We start from the raw sequence: 16,335 nt of genomic DNA on the forward strand, positions 1-16,335 counted from the left end.
TATATTTCAATTTAGTTTCCAATCAGTTTTAAAACATGTAATCCTTCTTGGCCATAATATCCTCACTTGAAATTATGTGATTATTCTTCTCCTGCCTGAATTTATGCTATCACAGCATGAACTACTGTGTGTGGAAGACTGAGACATGTGCTTTAATACTTTTCAATCCTCATCAAGTCTCATTCTTGTCATTGTAGGTCCAGTCCCTGGACGGTGTGTCCAGCATTGGCAGCATTATCCGTAAGTGGAATGGTCTGTTGTCCAACATGGGAGATGCTGACCACTTTGACATCCACTTCCCATTGGACCTGGATGTGAAGATGAAAGCCATGATATTTGGAGCTTGCTTCCTCATTGTGAGCCTTTTGTCTTTTGACTTATCCCAAGGGATTCAGCGTAGCACAGTAGAAAGGGAATCAATTTCAAAACTGACCCATTTCTGTCTGTGCGACTTTCGTTTTTATTTTATTTTGTTATATGACAGTAAAATGCATTACAATTCATATTATATTTATAGAGCACAATTTTTCATATTTCTGGTTGTACACAAAGTAGAGTCACACCATTTGTACATGTACTTAAGGTAATGATGTCTATTGCATTCCACCATCATTCTTCCCCCTATAACTTCTCCCTTTCCTGCCTTCCTCTTTGCCCTATCTAGAGTTCATCTAATCCTTCCATGCCTCTCCCCACTAACCACATTATGAATCAGCATCCTTAAATCAGAGAAAACATTCAGCATTTGTTTTTTTTGGTTTGGCTAACTTCACTTAGCATTATATTCTCCAACATCGTTCATTTACCTGCAAATGCCATGATTTTATTCTCTTTTAATGATGAATTGTGTATATACACCACATTTTCTTTATGCATTCATCTACTGGAAGGACATCTAGGTTGCTTCCACAATTTAGCTCTTGTGAATTGTGTTGCTATAAACATTGATGTGGCTGTGTCCCTGTAGTATGCTTGTTTTTAAGTCCCTTGTGTATAGACCGAGGAATGGGATAGCTGGGTCAAATGGGGGTTCTATTCCCCTTTTTCCAAGGATTCTCCATACTGCTTTCCATATTGGCTGCACCAATTTGCAGTCCCACCATCAATGTAAGAATGTGCCTTTTTTCCCACATCCTCGCCAATACATATTGTTGTTTGTATTCGTAATAGCTGCCATTCTGACTGGAGTGAGATAAAATCTTAGAGTAGTTTGATTTACATTTCTCTAATTGCTGAGATGTTGAATATTTTTTCATATATTTGTTGACTGATTGTATATCATCTTTTGAAAAGTGTCTGTTCAGTTCTTTGGCCTATTTATTGATTGAGTTATTTGTTGTTTTGGTATCAGGATTTTTGAATTCTTTATATATCCTAGAGATTAGTGCTCTGATGTGTGAGGGGTAAAGATTTGCTACCAAGATGCAGGCTCTCTATTCACCTCACTGATTGTTTCTTTTGCCGAGAAGAAGCTTTTTAGTGTGAATCTATCCCATTTATTGATTCTTGATTTTAATTCTTGTGCTATAGAAGTATTATAAAGGAAGTCAGGGCCTAGTCTGACATGATGGAGATTTGGTCCTACTTTTTCTTCTAATAGGTACAAGTGATTCTAGTTTAATTCCTAGGTCCTTGATCCACTTTGAATTGAGTTTTGTGCATGGTGAGAGATAGAGGTTTAATTTCATTTTGTTGTATATGGATTTCCAGTTTTCCCAGCCCAATTTGTTGAAGAGGCTATCTTTTCTCCAATGTACGTTTTTGGCACCTTTGTCTAATATAAGATAACTAACTATGAGGGTTAATCTCTGTGTCCTCTATTCTGTACCATTGGTCTATAAATCTATTTTGGTGCCAATACTGTGCTGTTTTTGTTACTATAGTTTAAGGTCTGGTATAGTGATGCCTCCTGGTTCATTTTTCCTGCTAAGGATTGCTTTAGCTATTCTGGATCTCTTATTTTTCCAGATGGATTTTATGACTACTTTTTCTGTTTCTATGAAGAATGTCATTGGGATTTTGATTGGAATTGCATTAAATCTGTGTAGTGCTTTTGGTAGTATGGTCATTTTGACAATATTAATTCTGCCTATCCAAAAACAAGGTAGATCTTTCCATCTCTAAGGTCTTTTTAAATTTATTTCTTTAGCATTCTGTAGTTTCTTTGTAGAGATCTTTCACCTCTTTAGTTAAGTTGATACCCAAGTATTTTATTTTATTTTTTTTAATTCTATCATAAATGGCGTAGAAATCCTTTCAGAGGATTTCTCATTGATACACAGAAATGCCTTTGATTTATGGGTGCTGATTTTATATGCTGCTTTGCTGAATTCATTTACTAGTTCTAGAAGTTTTCTGGTGGAATTTTTTGGGTCTTGTAGGTATAGAATCATATCATCAGCAAATAGTGCTAATTTGAGTTCTTCTTTTCCTATCTGTATCCCTTTAATTTCTTTCATCTAATTGCTCTGGCCAGTGTTTCAAGAACTATGTTATGTCTGTGTCACATTCTAGGTACATATTTTGCAAAGCGTTTAGCATTTGAGATCCTCAGTTTCCTCATGTGTAAGTAGAGATAAAAAAGATTTACATTTTTAAGGATGTGGATATTAGCTATCACATAAGTAAAGTAGTCAGGAGAGTGCTTGGAAGATATTAGGCATTCAATGGATTTTACATCATTTCATATTATTTATCATTCTCACTACTTCCTAGTACTCATTCTGTGATTTTTTAGTGAAATCAATAGCTCCAAGCCAATGCCCTTTCCCCAGTTCTCAGTGCCTGTCATTCTACTCCTGGTGTTGTACCATCCTCAGATTTATTAAGTTTTTCCTCCTTCTAATGATAAAGTTTTGTTAATCACTACTGAAAATGGAAAGCTTATTGTCTACCACATTTCCAGATTTTTAATTGCTGCTGTTAACATAAAGTTCCTCTTCATAAAGATTTCATTAGATTTATTTATCGTAACAGGAATGGGAGACTCCCCTAGTAAATTATAAAGGATGATAGTGTACATATTTTATGTGATTATCTATGTACTTATCCATCTGTCAACATGTGATTCTTTTTCCAATTTCAGGACTTCATGTACTTTGAAAGGTCTCCACCACAACGCTCATCAAGATAGAGAGACACAGCCAATCATCAATTATGGTTAATGCAAAAAATCGGAAAAAACTGCCTTAGGCTTACAGTTAACCCTCAATTATTTGCAAGTATATGTCTCTGCTTTGCAGATTCTTTGTATTGGGGGTAAGCTTTGACAGCCAGACTGAGAGTGTGAGTCCAAGACTACAGTCAGAACATGTGCTTCAGCTCAGAATCTGTCTACCCGGTGGCCTGGGAATTCCTTCTGAGAAGCGAAGACCACTTACCAAGGAAGCACACACAAACAAGCTTTTTAATGCTGTGGCCCTGGGATGTGGGAACATGAATCCAGAGTTCCCACACCTATAGGTAGTGAAATGGCAGACTGCTGTTGGGACCTGGCTTCTATCTCTAGCCCTTTCCCCTTTCTTCTCTCTATTAATATGTCCTTTAGTAGGAGGCAAACTCAATTTCTGGTAAAAATAATTATATACTTCATCTGTAAAGACCAAAGGGTAGACAGACAGAAATATTACATTGTATTGTAAAAGGAAATTTTTACTTGTGCACCAATATCCAAACCTCATTCTGGCCAGGCACAGTGGTGCATGCCTGTAATCCCAGGGGCTCAGGAGGCTGAGGCAGAGGATCTTCAGTCCAAAGCCAGCCTAAGCAATTCAGTGAGGCCCTAACCAACTCAGCAAGACCCTGTCTCTAAATCAAATATAAGCAATAGCTGGGGATGTGGCTCAGTGGTGGAGTACCCCACTGGATTCAATGCTTGGTACCAAAAAAATCCCCCAACAAACAAACAAACTAAAAAAGCCCATTCTGCCTAGTATATAAAAGTTTCAGCAAGAAATTCAATTTTATTACAAAATAAAACATGTATTCTTTTTTATTATAATTTTTATATATTACATGCTATTTTTTTTTTTTATTCCTGGACATGGACAATCAGAAGCTGTGTGTATCTAAAGGCAGGATCAGACTATCAGGAAAACAGCTGACCAGGATCACAGCTAACCAAGATCTCAGTATCCTAGGGACATTAATGTCCTTACAGGAACCCTGCATTCAATACATCTATACATAATAATTTGCACATTCAATGTAGAATGTCTGTTGGTCACCAATGCCTTACACATGAATGTCAAATATTGTTTGTTGAATCTCTTTATCTCACTGGATGTGATACAAAATAAATGACTTTTTCCTTTCAAAATCCCAGGTGACCATAAAACTGCTCCAGTGGCAAGAAATGTAGATACATTTTCAATTTTTAAATGTAACATTTTGTGTAGCGGTTTATAAAAGTGCAAGCTACAAATCCTGATGCTGCTTAATACTGCTTTGCTGCTTTTTATTTACATATTGCATAAATTTTACACGAAGAAAATAGTAAAACACAGCCACCGTGGTAGTTCTGTATGGTCTATAGATTATCAATAAGGATTATGCAGGACTGACAGAGTGGAAACATCCCTTGTGCTTCTTTGTAGTTAAAAGCAGGGTGGGGCAGGGCACAGCAGTACATGCCTGTAATCCCAGCCACCTGGGAGGCAGAGGCAGGAAGATTTCAAGTCCAAGGTCAACCTCAGCAACTTACCAAGGTCCTAGGGACTTGGAGAGCCCCTATTTCAAAATAAAACATGAAGAAAGGGCTGGGGTACAAAAAAAAAAACAGGGTGTTTAAATGAATACATGGTCTGACTTGACTCTGTTGCCTGTCCACTTCATTCCCAGGTATGGACTGTGTTCTTCCAACACAGCCAGTGATAGAATGGGATGCATTCCTCTATGACTTATTAGCTAAAGCAAACCTGAGTATTCTCAGATGGAGTGTTTTGAGACGAAAGCCTTAGCCCTCATTCTTTTTGCAATGAAAGAAAGGAGCCTCATTTTAAAATTATACTAATATTTTAATGGTAAAAGTTGTTTACTTAGTTATTTGTAATATTCATTTTTACATGCTGCTAAGAGCTTTTTTTTAAAAAAAATGCAAGAGCTGCTGCTTTCTAAAATAATAATTGCCTTATATTTGAAAATGAAATTATGATCCTAAACAGATAAGTGGAAAGTGAGGTCTGACATTTTATACAGAAAACCAGACAAATTGTATTCAGAAAGTTTATGTATGTGAATTTTTTATTGTTACTTTTTAGTATTCAAAGACCTGAAACATATTAATAGTATAACAGGACATATTTTACTTTCTGTTTAAGGTTTTATGGTATTAACATATCTTTTTTCAGTTACAATATCTCTTTCTTTAAAACAATGTTATGCATCATATTTTTAACATATAGTTCACATTATCATTTCTTAATGGCATTTCATTGTGTAAAATTAATCAGGTGGACTAAAAACCAAACAGAAGCCGTTTTTCTAAAATGCATGTGTTTTTAAATATTTGCTCATGTTGTTTTGGCTTTCAAATAAATGTAATGTGGTTAATAGTAAGATACTGTCTAATTCTTTGAGTTATGATTGATTCTTTGAGGTTTTTTTTTTTAGTTGTTGAGGACTTTTGTTTTAATTTATTTAGATGTGGTGGTGAGAATCGAACCCAGTGCCTCATATATGTTAGGCAAATACTCTACCACTGAGCCATCATCCTAGCCCATGATTCTTTGAGTATTTTTTACCAAAGGGATTTCTGAAGCAATTTCAGATTAGGGATTAGGCTCATTCAATGTCCTTGCCTTTTTATATAATATAGTATTCATAAAGTCACTTCTGTGGTGTTCAACAGTAGAAACTAAGATTCCTATGTAACCAAGTTAGTTACAAGAGCTAATCCAGTTATTTAAGGTGCATTTGAATTTCTAATATAATAGCAATGTTATTGTATTATGCAGGAAACCTGCTAGTATTTGCAGCTATGTCACTAAACACTGCCATTTAAAGTACTTTTTTTCTTAAGCAAATTTTCCAGAAATTATGCAAAAGAGATGGGTTACAAAACTATTTACTAGGTGAATTTTCCAACCAATTAAACATTAAGTTCAAATGTAGAATAAACAGTTATTCCAGAAACTGACATCTTGCCTCTATTGGAACAAACTGGCTACTTCTCATTTTTTTCTCTTAATTCTCAAGGTTTAATTTAATTTACATTGAAAGAGGAAAGTTTGGAAAACCCAAAGATCTGGATTTAATAGACAAATATCAAATTCAGCTGTTTGACAAGTGCTGGCTAATGTTCAAAGTGGATTGTTCCCATAACTTCACAATGCATTTCCCATTTGCCCCAAGGCTTCTTAAGTTATAAATCACATAAAAGAGAAAAACAGAATGGAACATTGTATATTAAAGGTGAGACAGTATGCTTGACAGGATACCAGTTAGCCTGTCTAATAATAGAAGGTGGTTGGCCCTTACTCAGAACTTGCTAAAATGAAAAAAAAAAAAAAAAAAAACCAGCAAAAATAAAAACAATATATATATATTTGAAATATTTGTTATAGCCACCAGTCAAAAATGTTACCATCTGGGGCTGGGGTGGTGGCTCAATGGTAAAGCACTTGCTAGCATGTGTGAGGCACTGGGTTCAATCCTCAGCACCACATAAAAATGGATAAAATAAAAGATACTGTGTCTATCTACAACTAAAAAATAGAAAAAGTCTTTTAAAAAAAATGTTACCATCCTCTCTACTCTTTTATCCTTCTAATACTTAATTTATTGAGCATCTGCTAAATTCAGGCACTGAGCTATTTCTGCAAGGCAAAGGGAAATACAAAAATGCAAAATAAATAATTACTGCTTTCCAGGGCTCACAAGCTAGTGAACAATATAGACGTTTAAACAAAACACACATCTTTGGAACATGCCCCAGAAGGGTGTTGGAATACTCACAACCACATCCCACTAGCCCCATCTCAGGTACCATAGAATATTTTTCTGTCAGACAAGTAAGACAGGCTGCATAGGCTGCATGCCAGGGAAACTTCCTGGCACTATTGGAGGTAAGATGAACTGCATATATAGCTACCTCTGCAAGATGAATTCAGGGTAAGCGCAATTGAAAAGACCAGTTTAGCAAACTCCTCAAACAAAGCAGGGATTGACTGTTCACTACAGCAAACTAGCAAACTACAAGCCCAGGACAGGGTCTGATAGGTTTAATATGCTCAGTGTTTTTCAAATGAATGGATGAAAGTCCTAATATGTGTATGACACTCACTGATAGGTGTTCAAGGAGACAGAAATGAAAACATAGACTTCCATCCCCCAGCAAAGATGACAGAAGTAAATATATTGTTGCAGTGGAAGCTAAGTAATGATTGCATGAAACAAATACACATTTGTTTCTGAAAATGTATATTACTAGCTTCTCACAATTGCATCATGAGGTAGAGTTCGGTCCCAGCTTCATCAGGAGGTGAGAGTAACATGGAGATAGGGTACTAAGCAGTTTTTTTTCCCCCCACTGAACAGTAATGAAGGAAAAATTAAGCTTGAATTAAAAGGGAGGAAAATGAAAGTCACTGGAGGAGGCAGAGAAGACCCTGGAATGCAGCTGAAAGAAAAGCTGCTGGTCTAGATGGGAACCAGAATGTGGCAAGCCCGGTGGTCCTAATCCTATGTTCCCAGTTGCCCAGAGTAGGTTGGAGGTGACTGTTCCCTGGTGGGTGGTAAAGTCATGGAGATCCTTGGGCCTGGAGTGAGGGCTGTGCCTCTGCCCATAATATCTCCACCGGTGACAACAAAGCAAATAAATCTTTAAAACAGAGCTGCTAGGTTTATCTCAAGATCTAATTCCAGGCCAGGTGAATAAGCTCCTGGGCACCTGTGGTGAAAAGCCAAGCTAAGCAGGAGATAGGTGGGATAATGTGACCCATTGCCTGTAATAACAATGATAACTGTAATGCTGATAATGATGAGAGCAGACACCACTTTCTAGTGCTTTGTATATTCCATGTATAACTCTGCATGGAATATATTAATCTATTTAATTCTCACGGCAAGCGTACGATACAGCTTACTATGATAACTACCATTTTAATTATTTTCTTTTTTTTAATTGCTTTTATTTTTTAAATACATGACAGTGGAATGCATCACAATTCTTATTACACATGTAGAACATAATTTTTCATATCTCTGTATATAAAGTATGTTCATACCAATTCGTTTCTTGATACATATACTTTGGATAATGATATCCATCACATTCCACCATCCTTGTTAACCCCCTGCCCTCTCCCTTCCCCTCCCACCCCACTGCCCTATCTAGAGTTTTTCTATTCCTCCTATGTTCCCTCTCCCTACCCTACTATGCGTCAGTCACCTTATATCAGAGAAAACATTTGCCATTTGTTTTTTGGGATTGGATAACTTCACTTAGCATTATCTTCTCCAACTGCATCCATTTACCTGCAAATGCCATGATTTTATTCTCTTTTATTGCTGAGTAATATTCCATTGTGTATATATGCCACATTTTTTAATCCATTCATCTACTGAAGGGGATAACTCCCATTTTAGAGATGAGAAAACTGAAGTTGAGTATTCTGCACAAGGTCACACAGCAATCTGTACATCCACAAACCCATTGGCAGGAGCTTCAGAAGCTACATGCTAAACCACTGTCCCCTGTTCTTTGTGGATGTTTGATTATACCAGTATTAACAAATACAGAGGAATAGAAATAGAGGACAGTGGTGGCTTGTCACCACATGTGTTTTGAAGTTCAGGATTATGGCTGGAAATCCATGAGGATCCAAGGAGGTCCTGCCTGGGGCATGTTCTCTCTGAAGAGGTTTATGTTTGCTGCTTCTGGTGCTCCCACAGTGGTAGCAACTGAAGCCCACTTTTTACATTATTCCCCCACTCTGCTCTTCTCCAAGTCAAGTTCATGTTAAAGATGACTCCCTAGAAAATGTCAACAACTCTTGTTTATGAATTCACAGAGAATATTTTTGTCTATACTTGTACCATGGGTCAAAAAAATCAAGATTTCTCTTAATTTAAGCAACATGTTTGCTTAAATTGTCTTAGCTAACAGTCATTAAAATAACTTATTAGAGTCTTTAGTTTTTTATTACAATATATGAAAACATAGATAACACAGTTTTTAAGACTCTTGATTTTTTTATGATGTCAAAGAGATAATTAGAATAACAAAATATTTATCAATATGCAGCCAAGCCACCCCCTAAGTGGGAAAGAAGAAGAAAATCCATGAACAATAGGGGGCAGCACCAACCTATGAATTTCTTTAGTAAATGGTATTTGTTTATTAGTAAATGGTATTTGTTTCAGCCAAGAATTTATCATCTTAATCTGTAAATTTTAATGAATAGAACCAATTTTAGAGTCAGAAGGCACTTTAAAGACTACTTGCTCTACATTGTAATCTATAAAGGTAGAAGCTGAGAGACAGCCAGGTTATGTGTCCAAAGTTACATTGTGAATTAGTAGTAGAACTAGCCCCCAAGTGCGGGTCTCCAATTTTTATTCATTTCCTTGCCACCATACTAAGAATTTAAAAGAGACTAAAACATTTAATGCAACTTCTTTTATAACATTGATATGTTAAACAATAAAAAAATTAAAACCAGGTTCCAATTTATTTTAAATTTCAAAACTATTCTAAAGCACATGGTCACACAGTATGCCTCAAAACACCAGCATCTTGTAGAGATGCATGGTAAGGATTACAGGGTTCGTGCCAATCATGGACAAGTAATGCAAATATCAACAACGGTAATGCAGCTACCCTATGACCAAGTGGGAAATTAATTTTTTAATCATTGGATGAAGACACTTAGGAAGAAACAGTCCATCCCAATATTCTGGAAAAAAAATTATGAAATATATTTTTCCTGTGATTTGATAGACTTAGCTGTTAACATGGTTTCTAAGTAGCATGAAAGAACATCTTGTTCCTTCAAAGGAAAGAAGTCCTTGCATCTGTTTTTCCCTTGGCTGGGATCGACAGTCGCGGCTCTCATGAACCAGTGCTTTGACTCTGTGGCTCACATTGTGGCTCCAGGCTTTGCAGAGCGTCTAGTTTAGTGGAGAGAAAGTGAACATGTTTTTCAAAAAAGAGGCGAACTTATTTCAAATTTTGATATGGTTTTTAATACTCAGGAGTGTTGATTTCAGATAACTATTAAGGCAAATGATGACTTTTCATCATAAAAATGCAAAATTTAAAATATATATATTTAGATGTTTTGTGTGAAAGGCAGTTATATTTTTTTTTCAAAACAGGAAAATCTAGGAATGTCTTTCACAGAAAATAAATAAATAAATAATATTCACACATCCCCCACTATGTTGTCTGTTCAAAAAGGAACATCAGACAAACAGAAACAGAATCAAGTCATCACCTGAGCGGAGAAAGGGAACTATGGCTCATGACCATTAAATATTCTTCCCAGACAGAACTAGCCTGCCACCTGTAGGCCTGACAGAAGATAGAGACAGAAGATGTCTGGGGACATGGAAATGGTTAATCAGAAGTCCGGCAAACCAGATGACAATCATCCAGGAAAATATACCTAATCATGGTCAGCATCTATTTTATCGCCTTGAATTTCTTATGATTATTTTTCCTAGTCGTTAGAGTAGTTCCATTTTCCTTTGTGTTTCCTGTGTCTTTGTATCTCTATCCATTCCACAATGCTTTGTGGGTTTCATTCAGGGAGTGTTCCTGCTACTTATTTGAGATATGGACAAAGGACCTGCCCAGACATAGAAATCAGGGAAGAAATGAAGCTGTTGTCTTCATTGATAGCTCTGTAAATTTCAGAGAAAATGTGTCTTTATTGTTGGTGTGAAAAACAGCATTTGAGAGATGGACACAGGAGGGAAGCTAAAGTCATTTTTATCCTGACTAGGTTGTGTGCTCATCAGCTTTGTGTCACTGTGACCAAAATATCTGATAAGAACAACTTAGAGGAGGAAGAAGTTTATTTTGGCACACAGTTCCAGAGGTTGGCTGAGTCCATTGCTCCCGGCACAAGGTGAGGCAGGGAGGAAGGGTTTGGTGGAAGGTAGATGTTTCATTCATGACAGCCAGGAAACAGAGAGAGCAGGAAGTGGGAAGAGGCTTCAGGGGAAAGGTACCTGGCTGGGACAGCCCCCAAGTGACCCCCTACTCCAGCCCCACCCCTCCTGCTGACAGTTACCACCCAGTCATTTCATTCCAACTAGGATGGACTGCTTAGGTTTTAAATTCTCATAATCTAATCTTTTCATCTCTGAACATTCCTGCAAAGACACCTCATATCCAAATTATAACAGGATGTTTCAAGGACATGCCATATCCTCTGGTCTATAGAACTGTATAGGATCAGAGTTACTCTTTCTGTCTCAGGCCGAGGTGGGAAACCAGAGCTGGAAGCTGGTCTCCAGGCTTGTCACACGGATGTGCAAGGAATATTGATCTCCTGCAGACAGGCTACCTCCCCAGAAAGAAGCAAAAGAGAGAGACTGAGCTAATCAGGCCCAATTTCTTCTTTCAGGTTCATTAGTTTTATAAACGTCATCCTTGCTCCCTATGAGGAGCAGATAGTGGCCAGGAGGGTTCTCTAATGCCACTCACTATCTCTACAAGGAATCATCATGGGTAGTGATGGTGCAGGGGTTGTGCATGCCTACTCCACACTGTTCCCCTTTCTTCCCTAACACTATACATTCCGACCGCCCTGACTCTTCATGAAGCCTGGTATACACATGGTGTTTCTTTGCAGCTGGGTGTGGAGACACGCAGTGTGCTGGCCCAGTAGAAATGAAGTGTGGCAACTTCTTTCAAAGATTCACTGCTGACTCAGGAGGCTGAGGTGGGAGGATCGTAACCTCAAGGGCAGCTTTAGCCACTTATGAGACCTTGTCCCCAATAAAAAAATAAATAAAAGGACTGCAGGGTAGCTTAGCAGTCAAGTACCCCCTGGGTTCAATCCCCAGTACCACACACACAACACACACACATTCACACACAGATAACTGACACATCTTTTTGCTCTGATTTATTATCTGCTTTCCTGAAGACTCAACTGTCGTAATGATGGCTGGCACTAGGGCACCTTTCTTGAAGCAGGAGCTGATCTTAAAAATGGAAACCATGAGTGGTGGAACAAGACAGAGGACACGTGGCCTGTTGCAGACTTCTTAGATAAAGTGGTACTGCCACAAAGCTGCCACTAGATTCCCAGACTGTCCAATGACAAATTTTTATGTAAGAAATAACATATGTATCTTCTTGAGTGTTACCTGCATCTAACTAAGCTCAGTAATAAAAAAATAATCCCCCAGCACATGTGCTTTTTAAATATACAAACCATAAGCCAGGCGTTCATTTAAAAAACATACAAACCATAAGCCACACATTCATTCAAGAGTGGATAAATTTATTTAAACATAGTAAGCTAATTTTAAATTTTAAATGTTTTTCTCTCCAGGACATATTACTGTCAGAGTATAAGCATACTAGGTTATTTGCAAGTGCTTTCTTAAAATTGGACAAATTGCTGAAATTGAACTTGACTATAAAGAGGAAAAAGTATCCCTCACACTGGAAGTTTCCAGTCTTATGTTTCCATCTCTGTCTCTCCTCAAATAAAACAACTTCTTCTATTCATTTTTCCCCAAATGTAATAGAATTTCCAAAGTTTTGTAATTAGACCCCCACCTCAATAAAGAAATAGATGTAAAATCATTTTTCACTTGAATGACACTAGAGATCACTGAACAAACTCCCCTATTTAAAATTAGTTGGTTTTTTCTTTTTCCCAATAGAATCTTCAGGCTACCTGATTTTCCCATTAACAAGTAGTTGTCCCTACTTCAGAACACAGTGTCATAACACAAACTCCAATTCCTGGAGAGTCCAGGCAAATGTCAATCAGTGAGTTAGGACTAGCAGATACTCCTGCAAACTGGAGAGCACATGTGGCATGCAAAGGGACATGCTGGGATTCAGCACCAGCAGATTTTCCCAATGGAGCATGTTGAGACTTACATGGGAAGATTGTCAGTCAGGGTAAGCTAGGTAATGTTGTGGTGACAAACAGCCCCAAAGACTTAATGGCCCAAAAGAACAAAAATCTGTCCTTTGCTTGCACTCTATGTCTGATGCTCCATCAGTAGAATGTGTCTGTTCAGCACACTCAAGGACACACCCTGGGAGAGACTCCATCTTGATATGTGCTAATGCAGAGGAGAGGGGGCAGCACAGCTCACAGACTCAGATGTTCTTCCCAGAAGCAATCTACTTCACCTACAGCTGCGGTTTATTGCCCAAGCAAATCATAAAGATGCAATTGACTTCAAATGAGCAGAGCATGCAATCTTACCATGTTCCCAGAAGACGAGAAAATAGTTTTAAAATAAAATACCTTGTTTATGTTCAGTATGAGTTTTTCTTCTTTTTTCTCTTTTCTTCTTTTACCAGCTATATATTTAAAACATATCTGTGGGATTTTGCTTTCTGCCTTCTTACTTACCACATTATGTTTACCAACTCACACTGAGGATTTATTTGGCAGCTGAGTAAAAGCAGTGGCATATTTAGGGGTTGGTGGGGGAAGACAGTGAAAATAACACACAGGTGAGTTGAGTGCACGTAGGAAGTTCCTCCTTCCTGTGCTTCGTGAGAAAGCTGCAGGCGTTTTCCCTAGTTTAATGTGGAGACTGACGAACTGTTTGTGAGGCTACAGAACAACTGGAAATCTCATAAATTGTTTCAACCTCTTTGAAAAAGTATCTAGTAAAACTAAATATATCCTTATTCTGCAAGGGAGAAATCCCACTCAGGTATACACTCAAAGAAAAGGATTTATATTTGCCAAACATGTGCAATAATGTTCAAGCAGCTGTACTCATTAGAGACCCCAAAATGGAATTAGAGATCATCTTGAATGAAACAAGCCAAAGTGAACAAAATACCTACTGGATGACTCCATTGCTATGAAATTTGAGATCAAGAGAAGCAAATCTATGGTGATAGAAGAGCAGTCACTTTTTGGAGGAGCAACTGACTAGGATGACATTATGAGAAGGAACTTCCTAAAGCGATAGAAATCTATGTCCCTTTGCTAGTGGACACGCAGGTGTCCATAAAATACTGAAGAAAAGAATTGAACTGCTCGTTTAAGATTGGTGTACTCGCTGTGTGTGAGTTACTTCTCAATTAGAAATGTTAAAAATACTTTGCCTGTATGTTTTTTAATGGCTGTTGATGAAGATGAATCCAGAGTTCAGATGGACTTATTATTCAAATTTCCATAACTTCACACTTGAAAGTTGTATAGTAAGCTAAATTATACTAAGTTTTGTAGAAAAAAAAAACATAGATCAAAGTTATAACCCTGGATAGTTCTGGAAAGAATAGAGAGTATCCATCCATATTTATTTTAGATGCTGCTGCATTACTTCAAGGGTCCTGCCCTTTGATGTTGGTTTCGTTGTCCAAGATGAGATCCAGGCATGAGTACTATTTAACATCCTCTAGGTGTTACGTGTAGAGCATGTTAAGAACCCCTGGACAGGAACCACCAGTTCCTTGCTATGACACACAGAACTCACCTGGAATGCTTTAACAAACTCCACACCCTGTTCAGATTTCAAAGTGGCTTGGGCAAGTCTAATGTGCAGCCAAGTTTGGGCAAATCTGCTAAGGCCAAAAAGTGTCCACACAACTTTTCTCCTTCAGATAAGCCAGTAAAATTAAATTTTTACATATCCTGGCCACATTTCCATATCAAATAAAAGATGACCAGTTAAATGTCAATTTCAGACATCAAATTTTTGAAAAAAAAATATGTCCCATGAAATACTGACATTTAATTATACTCACAGGAAAATATTCATTGTTAACTGAATGTTCCTGAATCAAATCAAATTTAATTGGTGGGAGAGAATCCTTCTGTTTTCTGACAATTTCTATTTCTAAAATCTGGCAAGCCTTCAAACAAAACACATGTTATTCTAAAAATTACTGACCAGCAATGCAGATTTTCTCTATAAAGAAACATTTAAAAGATTAAATACTCAAGGAGAAAAAGAAGAATCACCTTGCACATGCCCTATAAGAACTCGTGTCACTCTTATTTATTCATCTTCCTTCCCTAGGAGTTCAAAACTGTTAACAGCCGGCTCAGTGTCTTTGCTGTGCACCCTTCACCCAATTCAATAAAAGGAAATAACCCCCCAACTCACTCCTGTAATTTCCACTCCACCCTCCATTCTTCCTTCTTTTCATCAATTAAACCTACTTCAATTTTGCAAATCCTTTATTCTGAATCACACAAATAAGGTTCTATATTAAGATAATGCATAGATGCGCTGGCCAAAGGGTGTGTGTGTGTGTGTGTGTGTGTGTGTGTGTGTGTAACTGTGTATGTCAATTATTAGGACCTTTTATCCGAATATCATCCTGCTAATTATTCTTGTGGAAATGTGAGCTGGGTATCACTGTTAAATTAGGAATTTGGATAAACTTACCTCCTGGACTGCTGATTTTAGGATCAATTTCAAATATAAACCATATTGTTTACTCCTATAAATGGTTTACTGAAGGGAAAGAAGGATTTTATTGCCATCAACTCCATTTCAGCTCCATTTTCTGAACATTTCCATTAGCCTCACAAATTGCCATTAGAGACAACAAATACATGATAAGAGAATAACAACTACTTAAATCGTAAGTGTTTTTAACATTCAATTGGGGTTAGGGAGCACATATCTGATAAGTGTTCTTTTTTGCCATTGTAAGGCCTTGGAACTTGTGCATTAGACTGTGTGGGCTTTCGACCTTGGCTCAAACCCAGCAGTCACTCTTGCTAAGTGACTTGGGCTGGACATGAAGAGCTCTGTGCTCTTCCACTATGGCATCTGTAAAATTAAAACCAGAATGTCTGAATTGCTTGGATAACAGTATTATTACAAGAATTTGAATAAAATGATACATGTGGATGAGATTGGGTTTTACAAATCTGAACCATTTAACTAGGTAAAAGAAACAAAGGAAGCCCAGAGACCAAGCGTGTTTTGCCTCACACAAGCAACGTAACCAGTCTCTTGGGTAGTCTTTCATGAGCTATCAAAGCAAACTGACCCAGAAATACCATCAAGGGATAAAAGAAATGTCTGGTTAGCAGGCCAACTCTTAAGAACTGATTTTTTTTTTTTTTTTTTAAGGAAAAAGAAAAGATGAAAAGTGCCAAGCCACAAGATTAACCTCTTCTGAGGCTCCTGGCATGCTAACTGGGCATCGTGGATTTGTTA

The 16,335-nt window shown here is 37.4% G+C and overlaps 1 protein-coding gene across 1 annotated transcript in view; it reads left to right on the forward strand.

Annotated features, from left to right (window-relative positions):
• Window positions 1-5,556, forward strand: part of Plscr4 (phospholipid scramblase 4) — a 41,357-nt gene extending 35,801 nt beyond the window's left edge. The window contains exons 8-9 of the mRNA XM_076867454.2: window positions 198-356; window positions 3,086-5,556. Of these exons, the coding sequence (XP_076723569.1) occupies window positions 198-356; window positions 3,086-3,133 (207 nt within the window). The 3' untranslated portion in view covers window positions 3,134-5,556. The remainder of the gene's footprint in view (window positions 1-197; window positions 357-3,085) is intronic.
• The last annotated feature ends 10,779 nt before the right edge of the window (window positions 5,557-16,335 follow it).

The sequence above is a fragment of the Callospermophilus lateralis genome, chromosome 10, assembly GCF_048772815.1.
Source record: "Callospermophilus lateralis isolate mCalLat2 chromosome 10, mCalLat2.hap1, whole genome shotgun sequence".
Classification (NCBI taxonomy): domain Eukaryota; kingdom Metazoa; phylum Chordata; class Mammalia; order Rodentia; family Sciuridae; genus Callospermophilus; species Callospermophilus lateralis.